General features: G+C 37.7%; 3 protein-coding genes across 6 annotated transcripts; 2 read left to right on the top strand and 1 right to left on the bottom strand.

Annotated features, from left to right (window-relative positions):
- Positions 1–926: 926 nt before the first annotated feature.
- On the top strand, positions 927–4,523 carry fbxw9 (F-box and WD repeat domain containing 9). Its single transcript, XM_007562924.2, has 7 exons — positions 927–1,403; positions 1,497–1,650; positions 2,014–3,004; positions 3,312–3,460; positions 3,556–3,759; positions 3,840–3,905; positions 4,352–4,523. Exons 1-7 carry the CDS (start codon positions 1,291–1,293, stop codon positions 4,424–4,426), a joined length of 1,752 nt encoding a protein of 583 aa, XP_007562986.1. The 5' UTR covers positions 927–1,290; the 3' UTR covers positions 4,427–4,523.
- Positions 4,524–5,049: 526 nt separating this feature from the next.
- LOC103145472 (guanine nucleotide-binding protein G(I)/G(S)/G(O) subunit gamma-7-like) lies at positions 5,050–6,389 on the bottom strand. Of its 2 annotated transcripts, XM_016676858.1 has the most exons (3): positions 6,284–6,389; positions 6,109–6,197; positions 5,050–5,934 (listed from the first exon to the last, which is right to left on the bottom strand). In XM_016676858.1, exons 2-3 carry the CDS (start codon positions 6,190–6,192, stop codon positions 5,809–5,811), a joined length of 210 nt encoding a protein of 69 aa, XP_016532344.1. In that variant the 5' UTR covers positions 6,193–6,197; positions 6,284–6,389; the 3' UTR covers positions 5,050–5,808. The 2 variants fall into 2 exon arrangements, with proteins under 2 accessions (XP_016532344.1, XP_007562984.1); XM_007562922.2 differs by having other exon boundaries at positions 6,109–6,357.
- Positions 6,390–7,563: 1,174 nt separating this feature from the next.
- dhps (deoxyhypusine synthase) lies at positions 7,564–13,180 on the top strand. Of its 3 annotated transcripts, none has more exons than XM_016676884.1 (10): positions 7,564–7,718; positions 8,133–8,332; positions 8,756–8,920; positions 9,012–9,133; positions 9,571–9,667; positions 9,764–9,850; positions 9,934–10,039; positions 10,129–10,232; positions 10,676–10,801; positions 11,880–13,180. In XM_016676884.1, exons 2-10 carry the CDS (start codon positions 8,138–8,140, stop codon positions 11,973–11,975), a joined length of 1,098 nt encoding a protein of 365 aa, XP_016532370.1. In that variant the 5' UTR covers positions 7,564–7,718; positions 8,133–8,137; the 3' UTR covers positions 11,976–13,180. The 3 variants fall into 3 exon arrangements, with proteins under 3 accessions (XP_016532370.1, XP_007562983.1, XP_007562982.1); XM_007562921.2 differs by having other exon boundaries at positions 7,564–7,722; positions 8,136–8,332; XM_007562920.2 differs by having other exon boundaries at positions 7,564–7,722.
- The last annotated feature ends 2,369 nt before the right edge of the window (positions 13,181–15,549 follow it).

The following is a 15,549-nucleotide window of genomic DNA, read 5'->3' as shown; positions in this document are numbered from 1 at the left end:
TAAGCAGAATTAATTTCTCTCCCTATATTGTTCCAAAATATGAACCAAATGTTGATCAGATGAGAAAGACCTGAATATATACTAAAAGTTATGATTAAATTTATTGAAAGCTGTTAAAACATCTAGATCCTGTGTGAGAATAGCCTTGGATATTGGATAAGAAATTAACCCTATTGGGGACACACAGATGCCATCAATAAAATTTAAATTCAATTTTAAGTCTGGTCATAGGTGTTAGACAGTTTAAAGTTATGCTTGATTGTGGGTCAGAGGAAAAAAAAAAAGTAAATTAGTGCATAATACCGGAGGTGAAGAACCAAGCACTAAAATGACAACATTGGGCAGGAGATGCTATCAATAGTAAATATTATGCTTTGTCCTAAAATGTGAATACGCTCCAAGCAAGGCTGAATCTTCAGTTGAATAATATTAATGCTTAATTATATTTAAGTCCTAAATAAAATGGGCTACGTTTTTTATTTCTTCATGTAAGTTTCTTTAAGGCCGCGCCCACTGAGTGGCAAAAAGAAAAGTCGGAAAAAAGATGGTTGCGGACTTTGAGTAATTTCGATTTACATAAAAATAAAATAAGAATACATATTTTTGCTCTGACCAAACGACTAAAATAGCAAAAGTAACACTGAAAAAATAATGATGGAATCCGACACGAACGTTTTGCCACTCAAAAGAGCGTGTTTATCACCACGTCGCGCAATGACGTAGGTTTAAACCCGCTGCAAAATCAGGGCGCGGCACCGATAATAACTTAACACTCAGGTTACTTGAAAAGAAAACATCCCAAGGAAACTCTAGAGAACATAAATAATTTAGAACTGAAGAACAACGAACTTCTCCAAAGCGAAAACTCTAAATAAAAATACTAACGTTGTTGCGGTTAATGACGTCATCCATGTGCACCGGAAGTTGTATTTTGAACTTTGGATTTTTCCCCAACAGCACTGAGGTAGACTGTTTTGGATTGTGTTTTGATTGTTGTCGCTTGTCATATTCCGTTTCGGGTGAGTTTTTTTTAGAGGTAACACACCTTTTTAAAGACTCGCAACTGGAGACAGCAACTTCACCTTGAACCTATCAAAGTGTATGCAAAGCTGTTAAGAAAATAGTGATTTTTAAACTAGATGGTTACTGTTTAATCAAAATATCAGATGTAACTGTCACATTAGAAAAATTTGGGACGTTTTTTTTTTAAGCTAATAAATCAGAATCATTAGCTAAGAGAGATGTTTGCTTACAGCTGTTGAATTAGTGGTCATTTTAGGAAAAAGAAAGATGTCTGAGGTTAGAGATAACCAACATGAAACAGAATCAGGGAAAGGAGTTCCGGATGGACTGGACCAGCGGAACTCTCCATGTACTGACCGTTCCAACATGGAGCTCCAGGGGTAAAGCTCTTTTTTTTTCCATCGATCTATGTCTTCATATTTATCGAGATGAAGATGAGTCATGACTCATTTTTTTCTGCATATTCCTTTCAGTCTTTCCCCTCCTCTTAGCTCACCGTCAGCAGGACCAAGTCCCTCACCATCTGCTTCTGCTGAGTCAAGTGACTTGCTGTTATTACCATGGGAGATCCTAACTCACATAGCTTCATACCTTCCAGCACATTGTTTGATCAACGTGCTGCCAAAGGTAGGAAGGACAAGCATGAAAATTTGTCAGAATTAGCTTTGAACATTTCATAGAAAAACGTCAGTGTATTTTATCAGAATTTATGCGGAGAAACAAAGCAGTGCAGAGCTGAAAAGTGGAAGTAGTTTTTCTTTTTCAAATTAAAATCTGAAAATTGATCTTTACAACATTCTTTATCCAATATGACTACGCTGAGCCAAATAACAGTGAAGGCTTTATTTCAATTACCGTTTTGTTTTGGTCTACTATTTGAAATCCCAATAAAATACACTGGAGTTTGAAGACATAATATTAGACACAATTGAAAAAGTTCAAGACACTCCTGCACAAAGAGAAGATTTCTCATCTTTTACCGTGTTTCAGGTATGTCGCACTTTGAGTACAGTAGGTGAAGACACCACGGCTTGGCAGCTACGGGCGCAGAGACTAATTGGATCAAGAGTGAGGTTTCCAGTTGGGCCGAGGGATGACTTTGACTGGCCCACTTCTTGCCTGGAGATGGAGCAGCTCATTACCTTCTGGGCAGGTGAAGTGCAACATGTGACCAAACAGTCAGAGGAGGAAATGGATCGCGTGAGGCTGGAGGAGAGAGGACAGGTTGCTGAAGGACATGAAAATGAAGGAGGAGATGAGGTGGTTAGGGTGGGAGTGGCAGCACAGGAGGTTGCTTATGGTGCTGATGAAGGTATGGAAGTAGTAATGGAAGTGGAGAATGGTGAAATACAGGCAGTCTTAGATGAGGACCAGATGGAACAGTTGAGAGAGGGATTGGAAGGCAGGCTGGAGGTCGACGCAGCTGCACTGATTGAGGATGGGAGGATGGAGCTCAATGCCGATGTGGGGCCAGACGCAGCTCATCTTGTCCAAAACGACTTTGCCTACCCAAGATATCTCGACGACAGGGGAAGAATGGAAATGGTCCATCACCAACCCTCCAGAAGTCCTAGTCCTCCCCCGGCACTGGAGTGCATTACATTACCCTCAAGCCACATTGCCCTGGTCAACTCGGTGCTCCTCCTCGGAGGAAAGGGAGCAGTTTGTGCCACGGGGTCGCGAGACTATGACGTGAAACTTTGGGACCTGGAGGAAGGCTCTAACGGCACACTGCTGCACACGCTGGGAAGGAAAGGCGACTTCACATCCCATCAGGGCTGGGTCTGGTGCCTGGCATCCGAGGGTCCCCTTCTGGCCTCTGGGAGCTTTGATAGCACGGTGAGGCTGTGGGACTTACAGGCAGGCGGCACCAATAGAGGCCTGATCAGGACCGGGTCAGCTGTTCTCTGCCTGTCCTGTCAGAACGATGTTTTACTGGCCGGGACGTTTAACAAGAGGATCAATATGTATGACACGAGAGGTAAGAACACTTCACACATAGAGTTCCTTGTGAAAACATTTGTATCCTGTAAATCCAGTTTTTCTTTCCTTCCTCTTCGACAAAATGTTTTTAGTGTTGGTCTTCCATATAAAGTGCCTATAGAAAACATTGAGGCTTTAAAAAAGTTCAACTTCCATGAAAGTCATTAAGTTATGAATTAAGTGAGTTAGTTTTTCTGTATAGCCCCATCACTGACAATTACTCCTGGTCAATCTGGAGGTTTTCTAAATGTTTAGTCATACAAATGACCTCGTCAGCATGACCTAACGAAGTTATTGTTTTCCAGCTGCTGAACCATTGATTAAAAGTGTTCATCTCCATGGTAATGCTGTAATGTGCCTGGCTGCTGACGACACATACATCATCTCAGGGAGCGAAGACTGCACTGTGGCAGTCTATGACTGCAGGGCAATGAAGGCACTAAAGAAAATTAAGGTGGAGATAAATATTATACATATTTAATACATTTATTTTTTGCTCTTGTGCATCCAGTTTTAAGACTAAATAGTGTCAATGTTTCTGCTTTGCAGCTGAGCTCCTATTTATCCTCCATGAGCTACAGTGGCTATGAGGTTTGGGCTGGAGACAAGAAAGGCATGATGCACTCCTTCTCCATGCAGACCGGCACCTTAAAGCTCCTGTCCCGGTTTGATGTGGGACATACGGCTCTGGTTACTGGCATCCACAAGTCTGCAGGAAGCCTCTACACCTGCTCTACCGATAAAACCGTCAAGGTGGGTTTCAGTGAGAATTTCTGTTGTGTTGACTTCTAAACGCAGCACAGTCCTGCTTTGTAACCACATGTGTTTTGCAGATCCATATCCCAAGTGGACCACCAAGGACTTTATGTACACTGTGTCATGCTGGTGTAGTCCATGGGGTCAGTTCTATAAATAAAAATATAAGTGTTTAATGACAGTAACCAAACTTCTATATACAGCTGAAAGCAGGTATTTGCATTCCACGTATAAAAAGACTCACCTCTTTTACTCACATTAAATGAGACTAAAATGCTGCACTGTTGTGTCAATAAGGATGACAAAAATAATTTCTATTGGTTAAATTTAAGAACTAGAGAAGGAATATTGTTGTATCTTTACACAACAATATGACTTCTGATCCTGTACCACCAGTGGCTAAAAGGCGGGGGGGAAAAAAAAGGTAATGTGTCTTTTTATATAGTGAAGGTAAATATCTGACTTTATATTTAGCTTCTACTTTTAATAAAAATGATCATATTATTGTCTTTTTTTTAAGTTAAAGTGGTGATCTAATCCTTTTTTTAATTATTTTATCTGTTTCTGTTCCTCCTACTTCTAATGTCAGCTGAGTGTGGAGGCTGGAATCGTTGCTGTGTCCACCGGCGACGATACTGTGAATATCTGGAGACCCAGGAAATAAAATGCCACTGGAGATTCTGAAAAAAAAATTCATACAAGATCTGCACTTGATGGCCATATCGATCTGTCTGCATTGTGAAATTTATGGATAAATGGTAAAAAAAAAAAAAAAAAAAATACACGATCTGCACTTGATGGCCATATCGATCTGTCTGCATTGTGAAATTTATGGATAAATGGTAAAAAAAAAAAAAAAAAATACACAGAGGCTCTTCAGTTGAGGGAGTTTTTATTACTTACTAATAGATGCACACTGACAATAGAAAGAAAGCAGGATAATAAAGTGCATTTTCACTAAAGGATTTCAAAAAGTAAAACATCTTAAACAATGGATTCAAGAGAAAAAAAACTGCAAATTTTGCTTTGCTTTGTCAGTAAACCTTATGAAACTTTTGACAGATTTGGACATGAATGTTAAACCACTCAGTCTGCATGCATGTACAAATGTGTTAATCGTCCCACCTAATCAATTAAACTGTTTAGCCTCTTGTGTTTTTATGGACCCAGATACGCAAGCACAGCAAAATTAGCAAGTTTTTTCCCCCTTCAGGTCAAGCCTTAAAAGCCTTCTTGCACTTTATGAAATCCTGCTGTAGAAATCCAGGCTTTATTAACCTTGTTCCGTTTTTTTGTCTGTTTATATTTGTTGGTGAAAAGATAAATGCACCCCTGGATTTTATCTTAACTAAGGAATATTTCCATGTTGAAATCCAATAAACCAATATATTGAAGTGAAATTACACTGACACAATATGTCACACACGTGTGGTACAATACACTTGCAAATACCAAGCTACTCTACTCTAACACAATAGAAGGTTCTGTTGTAACTTTCTTTGTCTGCTTAAAACGACAGCTTTATAACCTTCAGCCACACTGCCATATAAACAAACTGTTCCTTTTACTTCCTTTTAAGGTTCAACCTGAATTTTTTTTTTTTTAACTAGATGTTCAGTGTTGATGGAGTCCTGATTCATTTCCAAGTCATTTTGTCTTACACTCTTATTTGTCATATGATAGATTTAATTCAAGGATGTTTCTGTTGTTTTGGTGCTTTTTACTATTGTGTAATTTATATCTTGTAATTTTTATTCATTCTATGTTCAAACCTCAAAGAAACCACAAATATTTAATTGTTTATTGTATGTATGCAGTAACAAATTAAACTACAATGCACAATAAAAGTACTTCTGTTCTTATATTCGTTCATATGTCTTTGAATCTAACTTTTCCATCGAAAGCCCTGAAAATTTGTCGTTAGAAATTATATGTATTTTTTGCAGATGAGGCATAAACACATGACAGGCAAAATATAAATGTCTACACTAATCCGTTGGAGCTCCCAGTCTACGTTTTCTGTATTGTGCCATGGATCTTCTGGTGTCAGAGTAGCACGCAGGTCTTCTTATCTTTGAACGGGTTGGATGAAGCCGATATGCCGGTGAGCAGAGGATCGCTGCGTCTGTGTTCCTGACAGTATTGGACTAAATCCGCTGCTGTGAGGGAGATCTGCTCAGATGACAAACAGAAGTTCAAATATTAACAAATCTGGGAAAATAATGTGGATAATGGGAATTTTTAAAGCACATTCTTATTTTAATCACCAAAGAAAAAGCTTTGAAATGCTTGAAAATCACACTGGAATAATTGTAGATGTGTCTTAATATTTGAAATCACACATACCTTGAATCTTTCCATGCCTGCTTCGATTTGGAGTTGATCCACCAGTTTTTGGGCCTGGATGATGCTGTTGCTGCTGCTGCACATCTTTCCTGATAGTGCAAAAACAAAATGTCCTATAGGCTGAGGACACCTTTATTTTATGTGCGAAAAAGGTGACTTAGAATAATATTTTAACCTGATGCAAAAGTCTGTCCAGGTCGTGTGGCAAAGTCTGCTCAGATGGTGCTCCTGGCTTTGCATTTTGACCCGTGTCCCTTCTTTTATTCGCTGCTGGGGGGAGTTCAAAGCCTCTGTGATATAAAAGGTCACACAAACCTTTTTTGAAAATGTCACAAACATCACACAACACTTCACAGCTGATGACGACGACTTCATGCTGGTGGAGAGAGAGCCAAAAAGAGCTGGAGCAGTAATGTTAACAAAAGCTGGTTCCCAGATTTATTGGTACAGGGGATAAAACATAAATCCATGCCACACTTTTCACATTTTTACTTTTGAAAGGAAAATTTTAAAACCATGAATCCTTTCCCTTCCACTCCACAATTATGCACTGCTTTGTGCTAGTCTGTCATGTCTGTCACACTAAAAGTATTCTTGAAAAGAGGCAAAATGTGAACAAGTTTAAGCTGAATACGACTGCAAGGCACTTCATATGCAAATTCCAAACCTGGCGAATTCCAGGTTTGGGTATTTTATTATTCTGTTAATAAAAAGCTCATCACTTAACTCATCACTGAGAAAATTGTAAGCAAAACCGAAATACGTGCTAAAAATCTGTTTAGGAGAAAATATTGTATACAGCACCCTCCGGTGGTGACCTAAAGGTACATTTCTATGAAGGTATTTTTGTTGCAAAAGTATTTGTGACTTGTAACTGAGGTTTAAATTGTAGAGAAAAATCTTAGAGGATTTAAAAAAATTTTTATGAATACAAAACTACTGTCAGAGACTCCATCCTACATGTCACAAAATGTAATAGTCCTGCTCTAACATTTTTTGCTCCATTCTGCCCAGTACAATTGGAGCAAAGCTAATTTAAACACCTCTACTAACATTTTTTTAAATATCTTTTCCCTTTATACAGACAAAAGTCAGTTAAATCAACTGTTGACGCGAGTCATAAATCCTGTTTTACAAGCTACACCGCACGCTTGACTTTTGCACCATTTGTCACGCTGCAAGTTTGTGGAGAGTTTTCTCTACAATTCTGCATCAGAGTTTAAGGGCAAAACTGTGAGTGTAAGATTTTTTTTTAATGTGACTCAAAGAATAGAATTTGTGTCTTGTACTAGAATGTAACTTATGTTTTGTATGAAAAAACTGAAAACAAAATATAGTCACAAAACTCCTCTAGGATTTTTCTCTACACTTTAACTTCTCAGTTACAGGCCATAAATACTTTTGCTCCCAAAATACCTTCGCATGTTTTTTTCACCTAAGTGTTGTGCGCTTTATTAAGTTTGTCCATTCGCGTTTTCCGTAGCGGTGGCTTTTAGCCTAACAGTTTATGCTATGCGTACAGGGCTACAAAACTGTAATATCTTTGCTATTAGGTGCTGTGATAGAAGTGAATTACTCAACCTCTGCCATCACATAACACCTTACAAAGAATAGGTATGTTTTATGCTTGTGTTTTATTCAAAATTAGAAGAGCGAACAGCTACTGGTTGCTAGCATGTCACTGCTAATGTCAAACCACATGGATTTAACATCCTCATTCAAGTGTTGACATGTAATTCTGTGCGCTATTTTATATGTGTATGTGTATGTATAAGTGTGTGTGTGTATATATAGATGCTAGTCTTTGGTCCTCCGTGGAGTTTATGACAACATTTTTCTAAAATTAAATCCCACAATTTCCATGATATTACATTCTAATTGTGCAGTTAAAGAGCAACTATCAGCCTGAGCTGCTGACCAGACTCCTGTTCACATTCCACTGGATTTGTTTATTTTTCCCAGATAGTCTCTGCATTTTGATGCATATATTTTTTTCATCTGTTTACATAAATTTTTTGTAACAGTAGAAATGGCGGACCATGCCCCTTCTATTGCCATGGAGGCAGTTCTGAAGCCTAGTGCTGAACTCCCGGAAGATATGCCAAAAATCCGAGGTTACGACTTCAACCAGGGGGTTGATCTCAAGGCGTTGCTGAAGACCTACCTGACCACAGGCTTTCAGGCCAGTAGCTTGGGTCTGGCCATCCAGGAGATCAACCGGATGGTGAGAGATTATCCTAGCCCATACAGAAAAATCTGGTTTTCTTTGAGGTCTGACCTGCTGATTCAGATTTGATTTAATTCCCTCAATTTTCACTGTGGATTATGATAATGGTTTAAGAAAAAAAGGAATTCAAACACTATTATATTTGATTTATATTAAATTAATAGAGAGAACATCAAATTGAATGCTGTTAGTGATGCGTTTATAGACCACATATTTTGGAAGTTCTTTGTTTTGATGCATTTTCAAAAAATAAATGATGGAGGAATGGCCAGACTGATTGGTGCATCGTTAACATAACAGAAAAGGGGGAAAAAAAGCACCTAGGTTTATAGTCTTTTATCTGATGTCTAACAAACTTAACTAAATAAAATGTTGCAGCTCTGCAGTGTTGAACTGCTGCTAACCAACAGTTTACCACAGATCGAGAAACGCCTGGAGCTGGTCGAAGTAGACGGAGAAAATGAGTCTGAAGAGTCCTGCGAATCCTCCCGCAAGCCCGGCTGTACCATCTTCCTGGGATACACCTCCAACCTCATCAGCTCTGGAGTGAGAGAGAGCATCCGCTACCTGGCAGAGCATAAAATGGTACAAACGTGTTCACTTATAGTTGCCTAAAATAATGAAACCATTTGATGTGACTGTGGCGGTTTATCTCTACACGCTGCCTTGTTTTTAGGTGGATGTGATTGTCACCACAGCTGGAGGCATTGAGGAGGATTTCATTAAGTGCCTGGCTCATACTTACTTGGGAGACTTCAGTCTGTCGGGCAAAGAGCTGCGTCTGAGAGGCATCAACAGGTTGTTGTTTGAATCTAGATAAACAGGATTCCTGCTTTGAAAGTGAAGCAAAGAAAGATAAAACTAAACATTTTGCATCTTCTAATGGCTCTGTGTAAAAGAGGCATGCACAAAGAATAAAAATGTTTCGGTGTGGTTAGAAATTTCCTTGAGATGACTGTAAAGAAGAGGTCAGGAGGAATGGGGGTGGAGATAAGAGAACAAAGCTCAAGTGTAGCAGAGATGGAGGAAGTGCTACATTTTCAGATGTACTTTCTGTGTGAATTTCTTCTCATGTTACCTGTTGGATATAACAGAATCCATGCACTATTTCTCAATAATGTTTTTTTTTTTAAAACTCTCCACCAGTTTTCATCTTGCATAAAATCGGCAAATAAACATGCAGGGGAATAGATTAAATTATCTGTGTCCACCCATTGTCTCTTCTCTGACTGTAGGATAGGAAACCTTCTGGTGCCCAACGATAACTACTGTAAGTTTGAAGACTGGCTGATGCCCATTCTGGATCAAATGTTACTGGAGCAAAACACAGAGGTGGGTGACTTACTTTCATGCAAATTAGTCATGAAGCTGTTTATTGACGTGTAAATGCTCATGTCACAAATCAAACACCAAGTTTGTTTGTTTCAGGGAATCCGGTGGACTCCCTCTAAAATGATCCATCGGCTCGGCAAGGAGATAAACAACACCGACTCTGTCTACTACTGGGCGTACAAGGTTTGTCCCTAAAATGTGAAGTGATACATGAAACCTCATCTTGTGTTATTCCAGATTGCTAAAGGTCAGTTTCTGTGTTTCAGAATAACATCCCAGTGTTCAGTCCTGCACTCACCGACGGTTCTCTGGGCGACATGATCTACTTCCACTCGTTTAAGAACCCCGGCTTGGTTTTGGACATCGTGGAAGGTAAAAAGCAGCAGCAGCAGCGCTTTAACAGAGCAGTTCCACGTTAGTAGTCCCAGCTGTTCAGACCATGAGTTTGGGGTTTGTTTCAGATATTCGAAAGCTGAATGGCATGGCGGTTTTTGCCAAGAAAACGGGAATGATCATCCTGGGAGGAGGGTTGGTGAAACATCATATAGCCAATGCTAACCTCATGGTAAATAACCCTCTGTGATCTTTGCACAAAAAATAACCTGTTTTCTAAGTTACATTTAACAATCTGTTGATCAAAGTTATTAGAAGTTGTGGATTAGAAGCACCGTAAGATCTCTTTTTTGGCTCAGACTGATTAAAGTTAAAGTGCTGTCAGAGTATTTTTATATCATACAACATAATTTTGTGGTTTCCTGGAAGCTGAATGCTGGCCAGAACATTTCCAATGCGACTCTGTTGCATCTTTCTTCCATCAGAGTTCTTTGCTGCTACTTTATTTGAGCTATGGGATTTTTTTTTAAAAGTTTATTAGAATGTATCCATTATTGTCAATAAAAGCTATCTTAAAGCTTTTATGATACTATTTCAAAGCGTAATAAAGTTTATTCCCAGAGAGCAAACCTGAAAAAAAAAAAATCCTCTCTTTCCCCATCCTTGTTCTTCCAGAGAAACGGCGCCGACTACGCTGTGTATGTGAACACGGGTCAGGAGTTTGACGGTTCGGACTCTGGGGCCCGACCTGACGAGGCCGTATCCTGGGGAAAGATCAGGACGGACGCCAAACCTGTTAAGGTACAGATCCTCATGTCAGACTTGGTTCTGCTTTCCAGGAGAACTAAGACTTCATGTTTGAAGCCGTTGTTCTGCTGTAAGATAAATATCCTCTCCAATCTCAGGGCTTTCGTAGCTTCTGACAGGTTCTCTTTTGGTTTTGCCCCGTTCAGCACAATTTCTATTTCCCTGTTCCTCCTTTTAGGTTTTTATAGAAAAATAAATTCTACCAATGTATGACTTTAGGTGATTAGGCATCATTGCTTTGCAGCAAGAAGGCTCTTCCTGTTGTTTTCTCTTGGTACTCCAACTTCCTCCCATTGTCCACCAACATGACTGTTAGATTCATTAGTTACTTGGAGTTTAGTAATAAAGTGATTCATGTGACTGAGAGATGCAACACACCTGATGATGTGATGTTTTAATCAATGTTATTTGAAATGTGTAATCTTTACGGCGTATTAGAGTGACTGTAATTCAGACTTGATTTTCTGAACACCACCAACGTTGTTTTATTGCATTTCTCCTAATCAGATGGGATCGTAGGACGTAATTGTTTCTAGTAATGGCACGCTTCAGCCTTAAGGTGGCGATGTTGGATCACTGTGCTAAGAACTGATGCTGTTTTTTTTTTTTTTATCAATCCTGGAGTAAGCCCCAAAATCTTTCACACCCTGGTAAATTTAGATTTATTTTCAGTGAACCAAAAAGTTTTTCTGACAGGAAATGAGACAGTCAACTCATTCAAAGATGAAAAAAGAACAATGTTGAAGGTGTAATAGTTGAATTTTTATTCACATTTTGTTTCCCTCTCCTTTTCTTAAAAAATAAAAAGCATGTCATTAAACAATGGAAAAATATAGAATGGCATTACAGCCATCAAACCTTCCTTATAGTTGCTGATGAGCTGGAAGGTTTTGAGGTTGTTGGACGGCCTCCTTGCCATCAACTCCTTTCACAGATTCCAGTTTGGACTCCAAAATGTCACTGTTGCCTCCAAATAATCACATTATTTGAATGGTTAAAGTCAAATTTGCCAGGGTGAAACAGTAACAGTGGTCTCGTTAAATAATCACTGTGATCTGTTGTTGGTTTTCAGGTGTATGCAGACGCCTCTTTGGTTTTCCCTCTAATCGTGGCCGAGACCTTCGCTCTACATGCCGACAAGCTGACAGCGGGACAGAAAGCAGATTAAAGCGATTATGCTACTTTAAATGTTCAGTTAAGACAACATCCTGTTTTATTCTCATAGTTGTTGTTTTTTCCCCTCTCTGAATGAGTGCATGAATCATATTGAGATCTGCTACTTCTCATACTGTATTTAATCTGAATAGGTATGAAAATTTTGAGGCAAAGTCTCATTTCAATGCTGTCTTTCAGCTTTAGTTTTGTAAACTAGAAGTTTTTGTTTTTTTCCTTCTTTGCCTTTAAGATAGTTGAAATAGCATGCATGTAATGCTATCACATGTACCAAAGAGATTACCTAAAATGCTTTTGAGTTTGGCTGTAGGCTGTGAGAGCAAGAGCCTAAACATGTTGCAGCGTAACTCACCTCAGTGTAGCTGGAGCTCAATGCATGGCTGCTATTAACGATCAGACCTTATTGATTTCTAGTTTCATTGAGCAGGTAGATCATTTTAATGCCGACGTTTCAGCTTGGAAGATGCTCCTGCATGTTTAACAAATCAGGAAGACATTTGATTTTGTCTTTGTTAAAAGTTTTGGATTTTAATCAATGCTGTATTTTATTTATTTTTTTGGTTTCTGATTCATGTGTGAAAGCCATGGAAATGCCATCATGTGACACTGAGTTGAACATGATTAGATTTGTGAATAGTGTATAAAAGAGAAGTCTTAGACGGTATGTTTGTTACATTTGGGGCATAAAAAGGGAAGTGCAGTTGAGACGCTAATGTTTTCACCCTGCTGTTAATTAAACATGGTAAAAAGATATACATTTTCAATGCAAAGATGTTATTTTATGCATTTAGCCGTTTAAGTTATGGATGTATAAAACTTGGTAGTTTTGAAAATCAACTATTGTTCCATTTGTTTCAAGTGATGGATTTCAGATTAAATATTTTTTTTTGCTGAAGTTCCTTTAGAGGAGACTGGGATAAATTGAGCTGAGACAACTTTGTTTTGGAAATACTATATTATCAAAACAGTTATGCTTAACCCTTATTCTGATTGTTGTAAGGGATGCACAACATCCTGAAATATATGCAGATATATGACCAAGTCTCCCATATTTATTTCTAAATATTGTGTTTCAAGGCTCTCCCTGCAGAACCTTGCTGTTTTAAGATGCACATACAGCTCTGGAAAAAATTAAGAGACCACTGAACTGAACCCGATTGAAAACCTCGTGGTTATTCCACCAAATATTAATTTCTGAGTTTAAAATATTAGTATTGTTGTTTCCAAATGATTATGAACTTGTCTTCTTTGCATTATTTGAGGTCTGAAAGCACTGCATCTTTTTTGTTATTTTGACCATTTGTCAGTTTTTGCAATACAAAAATTTTGCTTGGAATTTCGGAGACATGTCACTCATTCATAGAATAAAAGAACAATGTTCATTTTACTCAAACGTATACTTATAAAAAGTAAAATTAGAGAAACTGATCATTTTACATGGAATCTTAATTTTTTCTTTCCAGAGCTGTAAGTTGTTTGTTTTGCTGAAATAAACTGAGCCTACCCTTTAAAAAGTCTGCTTTGATAATAAAGCTCTGTATCTTTTTCTTCAATCAGTGGAGGCTTCACAGATGTTGTGTGACTCTGTTCATCACCTCTATCGGGATGCGTCGTACGTAGTTTTATTCTGACTAATTTGAAAAGTGGCAGTATCGCTGTTAAAGAGATTTTGTGTGCCGACTGTCATCCTCATTTCTTGCTCGGTCAAAATGCAGCTAGACCTCTGCTGAGTTTGTTTCTGCCTGTCTATAGCAACAATGATTCATTTCCTTCAATGAAGAAGGAAACGTATTAACTACAAGAAAATTCAAAGAATGAGATGACATTTGGGGCTGCTGACGAGCCTTTGTACTGAAAAGTGACTCAAATTTCCTGTTATTTTCAATTGCATACATTCTGAATGCGACGCAGTCTGGTGCAAAAACATCCTTAACTTTGGTGTCTGTGCTAAAACATACAGCGTAATAACATTTTTGTTTCAATGTGTAAAAAGAAAATTACAGGGTATAGATAATTAGACATTAAGGTTGTACGCTTCAAAAAGATTTCTATTAAGTAGTTGATTCATTGTGTTTCCTATTCAATAATATCAAGACATGTTTTTCTGATTTATGTTTCGTTCCTGAATAACAAAACTCTCGGTTCTCTGCTGTTTCTTCGTGGAAGCCCAAAGGCACCAAAATCCAACAAATAAATCATTTGTTGAATAAATACTATCAGTTCACATTCTCCAAGATTTAGATTTTAAATCTTTTATTTATTTTAGCAACATGTTTCTTTTAATTATCGATAAATATTTGGAGTGGCCCAGCCACAGACCTGATTTCAATCCCTGCTTAGAGAATCTGTAGTGGGAGCTGATGATTAGGGTGTTGGAAAGGAGGCCTTCCAACCACATAAAAAGCTTTTCAGCAATCATGTGGAGCACTGAATGCAGTAATGGTAGTGAAGGGTTTTCTTTTCTACTATTTAGAATTATACAAATAGTTTTTGAAATGGAAATTTTCTAAAAAAAAAAAAATAAAAAAAAAATAAAAAAGAAGTTTTTTTCTCTTTCAAAAAGTGATGTTTTTTGGTTGAAAGAAAACATTTTAACTATAAATCTGAAATGGACTTTAAACAATTTTGGCTTAACTGTGTATGTATCATTAAAATCAATAAGTTAGGTTTATAAGTAATTTCCATTTTATTTTGTATGTTTTTGATTATTATTATTATTAAACTAGTTCCTCTTTGCTGTGCCACTTACTATCATGAATTTATTCATACACATTGTCAAAACCTTCAGCTCTGATTAAATCAACATTACCTCCATACCAAACCAGAGTTTGCTCCGCCCACTGACTTTAATGAAAGAGCCTGACAGATAAAATAGATTAATTAAATACTGCAGGACAATAATATTAAATAATTGGATTACAATTATAATAATTATCTTTGGTTTTAACACATAATAGCTGCACATTTCAATGGATGATTTCTGTGTTTATTTATTAAATGAACCAATTTCATGAAATTGCCACATTCAAATAATTACGCATAAATTTTCTTATGTAAAACATGTTTCCATTTTAATTCAGTTGACATGCAGAAATATGTAATGGCAGCGTTACTGACAAGTTGATTCATTTCAGTAACTCGCTTCTCTAAGTGAAACACATTGCAAAGATTATTTACACACAGACTCATGATTTTAAACCTTTATTTCTGGTAATTAACATGATTTTCTGCTTACAGCTCATGAAATCACAGCATTTACGTTTAGAATACAACACCAGACTAATAAAAAAAACATGTTATGGGGAAATGTGGGCTTGGCAAGCCATGCCTGCTTAAAGGTTATTATTTTGAAAAGGTAACTGTAATCGAATGCATATTTATTCAATTATTTATTTATTATCACACGTGGCCCTGCAGATGTCAAAGTTTAAAACAGCAGGAACAGCTAGTAGGTTTCTCCGGTATGAATGATACTTTATCAGCTGAAGTCTGTTCTGTGACAAAGGTTACTGCAGGTATTGGTTAACGTACGTACAGGATGTTTGAGTCGCACAAGAGCATCGCAACAT

Source organism: Poecilia formosa, unplaced genomic scaffold, assembly GCF_000485575.1.
Source record: "Poecilia formosa unplaced genomic scaffold, Poecilia_formosa-5.1.2 Scaffold142, whole genome shotgun sequence".
In the NCBI taxonomy this organism is placed as follows: Eukaryota; Metazoa; Chordata; class Actinopteri; order Cyprinodontiformes; family Poeciliidae; genus Poecilia; species Poecilia formosa.
The sequence above is the reverse complement of the archived record's forward strand: the minus strand, read 5'-3'. Positions and strand labels throughout refer to the sequence as shown.

Coding starts and splice junctions, on each gene's coding strand:
- fbxw9 (XM_007562924.2), top strand. CDS start 1,291: ATGTCTGAGGTTAGAGATAACCAACATGAAACAGAATCAGGGAAAGGA. Junction 3,461..3,555: donor AGGCACTAAAGAAAATTAAG/GTGGAGATAAAT, acceptor TCTGCTTTGCAG/CTGAGCTCCTATTTATCCTC. Junction 3,760..3,839: donor CTACCGATAAAACCGTCAAG/GTGGGTTTCAGT, acceptor TGTGTTTTGCAG/ATCCATATCCCAAGTGGACC.
- LOC103145472 (XM_016676858.1), bottom strand. CDS start 6,192: ATGTGCAGCAGCAGCAACAGCATCATCCAGGCCCAAAAACTGGTGGAT. Junction 5,935..6,108: donor CAGGCATGGAAAGATTCAAG/GTATGTGTGATT, acceptor TCATCTGAGCAG/ATCTCCCTCACAGCAGCGGA.
- dhps (XM_016676884.1), top strand. CDS start 8,138: ATGGCGGACCATGCCCCTTCTATTGCCATGGAGGCAGTTCTGAAGCCT. Junction 10,233..10,675: donor TAGCCAATGCTAACCTCATG/GTAAATAACCCT, acceptor TTGTTCTTCCAG/AGAAACGGCGCCGACTACGC. Junction 10,802..11,879: donor CGGACGCCAAACCTGTTAAG/GTACAGATCCTC, acceptor GTTGGTTTTCAG/GTGTATGCAGACGCCTCTTT.